This window comes from Eimeria acervulina, genomic scaffold, assembly GCF_000499425.1.
Source record: "Eimeria acervulina Houghton genomic scaffold, Eah_scaff469, whole genome shotgun sequence".
Classification (NCBI taxonomy): Eukaryota; Apicomplexa; class Conoidasida; order Eucoccidiorida; family Eimeriidae; genus Eimeria; species Eimeria acervulina.
This window is the reverse complement of record NW_013549781.1, coordinates 21,597-25,545: the sequence shown is the minus strand read 5'-3', so window position 1 is coordinate 25,545 and position 3,949 is coordinate 21,597. Positions and strand designations below refer to the sequence as shown.

Genomic DNA, 3,949 nt, shown 5'->3' with positions numbered 1-3,949 from the left:
GTTTAGGGTTTAGGGTTTAGGGTTTAGGGTATATATATATATATATATATATATATATGTGTGTGTGTGTATATACATAAAGAAGCGGGCCTCCTTCATATAGGAGTGTATATATCATCTATATTTTATGCATATAATGTATATATATATATATTATGTATATATATTTTATATATAATATATATGTATTATATATATATATATATATATATATATATATTTATAGGGGCCCCTTCTATCAAACCCCGGCGTAACCGTCTAAACGAGGGGCCCCTCTAATCCTAAAATATTAATAGTATAGCAATAATTATAATTATAATTACTATAATAAAATATAATAATAATAATAATAGTAATAAAAATCTAACAATAATATATCTTTTTCAATCCGAGTTACACCTGCCTTAAGGGGCCCTCCTTTAGGAGGGAGATCTGTATAAAGAAGGAAGAAGGGGGTTACGTTGGTGCACTTGCTGCTGTTGCTGCTGTTGCTGCTGCTGCTGCTGTTGCTGCTGCTGCTGCTGCAACTACTGCTGCTGCAGCTGCCCGTGCTCCAGATGCTCCGCCTTCTGAAGTTGCTCCTATTACTGCTACTGCAGTAGGAGTAACAGCAGCAGCTGCAGCATCAGCAGCACGAGCTACAGCAGCAGCAGGAGCTGCAGCAGCAGCAGCATGCAACATCAGCATCAAACATGCAGCATCAGCATCAAACATGCAGCATCAGCATCAAACATGCAGCAGCAGCATCAAACATGCAGCAGCAGCATCAAACATGCAGCAGCAGCATCAAGTATGCTGCAGCAGCATCAAATATGCCGCAGCAGCACCAAAAGCTGCATCAGCATCAAGCATGCAGTAGCAGCATCAGTTTCTGCTGCAGCAGCATCAAATGCAGCAGCACAGCACGAGTTTCACGTGCTGCGCAATCACAAGCAGAAGCAGCAGCAGGAGCTGAAGCAGCAGCAGCAGGAGCTGAAGCAGCAGCAGCAGGAGCTGGAGCAGCAAGATGATGATTAATTGCAGCAGGAGTATGATGGGTATCTGTATATATAATGCTGTGTGGTGAAGAAGATATACATATATATATATATATACTTATATATATACATATATATACATATACATATATACATACATATATTTACATATATATATATATACATATACATATATATACATATATACATATATATATATATATTTAGAGCGGTTTATGAGTAATAGACTTTTGCTGAAAACAATCGGTGGGTGCGGGGTCATCGATAGGCGGCCATTTGAACTCGGGGTTGGGTAAGAAGTCGCCGTCGACGAAAGTAAAAGAAATAATATGTTTCTTTAACCACAGACGCAACGCTGTTTGCTGCGTTTTGTTCGGCACCCTCTTACACACATCCCTATATAAATCGTTCGTTATTATGCACCCTCCTCGCATTAACGCGTACTGCAGCAAATAATAAACAAATATATATATATATATATATATGTCAATAAATTAATAAATTAATATATATATAAATTTATATATATATATGTATATATGTATATTTATATGTGTATGCATTGAGGGGATTCTTTAAAAGAAAGAGTAAGGAGATATTTCTATGCAAAGGTGGAGGAGACACTTGGAGACAGTTCTGTATAAATATACAAAAGGAGACAGTTTTATATAAATATATAAAAGGAGACAGTTTTATATAAATATATAAAAGGGGACAGTTTTATATAAATACATGAAAGGAGACAGTTTCATACGAAGGCAGAGGAGACTGTTTTATTGAGACACAGACGAGAGACAATTAATAATAAGAAAGAGGAGACAGACAGTATAGCAGATATAAAGAGGAGACAGTACAATAGATATAAAGAGGAGACAGTATAAAAGACATAAAGAGGAGACAGTTGAGCAGACAGCAAGAGGAGACAATACTATATGTGTAGCTGCAGTTAGCTTACCTTTATACAATAGCAATCATCATAGTCTTGGGGAGGAGTAGAGATAAGAACCCCTTCTCTCTGCAGCTGTTTGAGTGTCTCTACTGAGTCAGGGAGTCTTGCTTGGCTGACAGGCAGCTGCGCTCTCTCCTGTCTCCTTGCTGCAGAGACAGAAGTATAAGAAAGAAGATATTCGGGTACAAAGACTCTGACTTTATAGCCCCTCTCTTGATAATAATTGAGCACAGCAAGAATACCTTGAGTAGAGAAGGTTTTCTTGTTGCTGTTGCTGCTGCTGCTGCTGCTGCTGTTGCTGCCTCTCTCCCCACAGAGACTGTCTCCATGTCTTATAGCCACATTACTGCCGTCTACAACAATAAGATGCTCTCTTTCACCTTCAGGAGCTCTAGGATGCGATCCCCACTCAAAAGCAGCTTCAACACTGCCTTCATGCTCTTCATAGCTAACATACGGGGGCCCCCCCCTATCCTGGGGGCCCCGGGGGCCCCCCCCCACACGTAGGGGGCCCCTAGGGGGCCCCCCCCCTATATATCCTTGACTTCCTCTGCGATATCTCCACTGACCTCTCCCTCTATAGAAACCTCTGCTGCTGCCTCCTGCTGCTATGCCTCTATAAGAAAATGCAAATGAAGAAACAGATGATGATGCTGATACACCGCAGAAACCTCTACCTCGAACCTGCTGCCCATAACCTCGCTGCTGCAGCTGTAGCTGCTGCTGCTGCTGATGATGATGATAATGCTGATGCTGCTGATGCGCCAAAGGAGACAACTCTAAATCCTCTAGCTCAGCACCGTCAGATATCTGCTGCCGATGCTGCTCCTGCTCCTCCTCTTCTTCTAGCTGCAAGTGCTGCAAACGTTGCTGCTGCTGCCGCTGCACTTCTGCTGCTTCTATCTCTAAATACATCTTCTGTACAGCATCTGCCCCTGCTACTACTTGCTGGTAGTTTGCTGCTTCGCGGGCTTCTTGCAAACGCGCTGCTTCCTCTGCAGCGTGCTGCTGCTGCTGCTGTTGCTGCTGCTGCTCCCGCTGCAGCACTGTCTGCAACTCCTTACTCTCCAGCAGCAGCAGCACCAAACGCGCCGCACGAGCAGCAGCAAACGATGAATTCGCCCACAGATCTTCTGCTGCTCCCGTTGCTCCTGCTGCTGCTACTCCTGCTGCTGCTGCTGCTGCTGCTGCTGCTGCTGCAGGTTTAGCGCTTGCAGCAATTCCCCCTAGGCTTATACGAAGTTGCTTGATGCTTCTTTCGGTTTCGTTGTCTTGCTCGTTATCTTCTGCTGCTGCTGACTCGCTTTGTCTCTCCAACTCACCGGGGGCAGACACTGCTGCTGCTGCTGCTGCTGCTGCAGGAGCAGCAGCAGCAGGAGCAGCAGCAGCAGCAGGACCCGAGGGCCCCGAAGAGAAGCCACCCTGCTGCCCATCATACGGAGCACTATGAGCAGAGCAAACACGAAGGGGAGCCTTCAGCAGCAGCAGCTCGTCTTCATCTGCTGCATCTGCTGCTGCATCTGCATCTGCTGCTGCTGCCGCTGCATCTTCACTTGCTGCAGCGGAAGCTGGGTGCGATAACTCTGCTGCTGCTCCTGCTGCTTCTGCTGCTGCTGCTGGTCCACCTGCTGCTGCAGGTGCGCTTGCTGCTGCCCACCCCCCTTGCTGCTCCTCCCACTCCTGCTCCTCTTCGTCCTGCTGCTCCTGCTGCTGCTCCTGCTGCTGCTCCTGCTGCTGCTCCTGCTGCAGCAGCAACGTTTGCTGCGGTAATGCCACCGGCAGCTTAAGGAGACCCAGAAGGAGACTGTCTTCTGGTAGAGACAGCTGAAGCGCATTTTGCAGCTGCCCTATTTCATCGTTATCTCTTATAATAGCTTCTTGCTGCCTCCGCTGCTGCTGCTGCTGCTGTTGCTGCTGCTGCTGCTGCCGTTGCCGTTGCCGTTGCCGCTGCCGCCGGGACTGCTGCTGTGTCTTCGCGTCCTCCTCCTCTTCCTGCTGCTGC

At 46.2% G+C, this 3,949-nt stretch overlaps 1 protein-coding gene across 1 annotated transcript in view; it reads right to left on the bottom strand.

Moving 5' to 3' along the window:
- Nucleotides 1–1,944: 1,944 nt before the first annotated feature.
- EAH_00039670 (hypothetical protein, conserved) overlaps nt 1,945–3,949 on the bottom strand; it is a gene marked incomplete at both ends in the record, with an annotated part of 5,699 nt that continues 3,694 nt past the window's right edge. Inside the window, one exon of the mRNA XM_013395334.1 lies at nt 1,945–3,949. This exon is cut by the window's right edge and continues 118 nt beyond it. Within this exon, the coding sequence (XP_013250788.1) occupies nt 1,945–3,949 (2,005 nt within the window).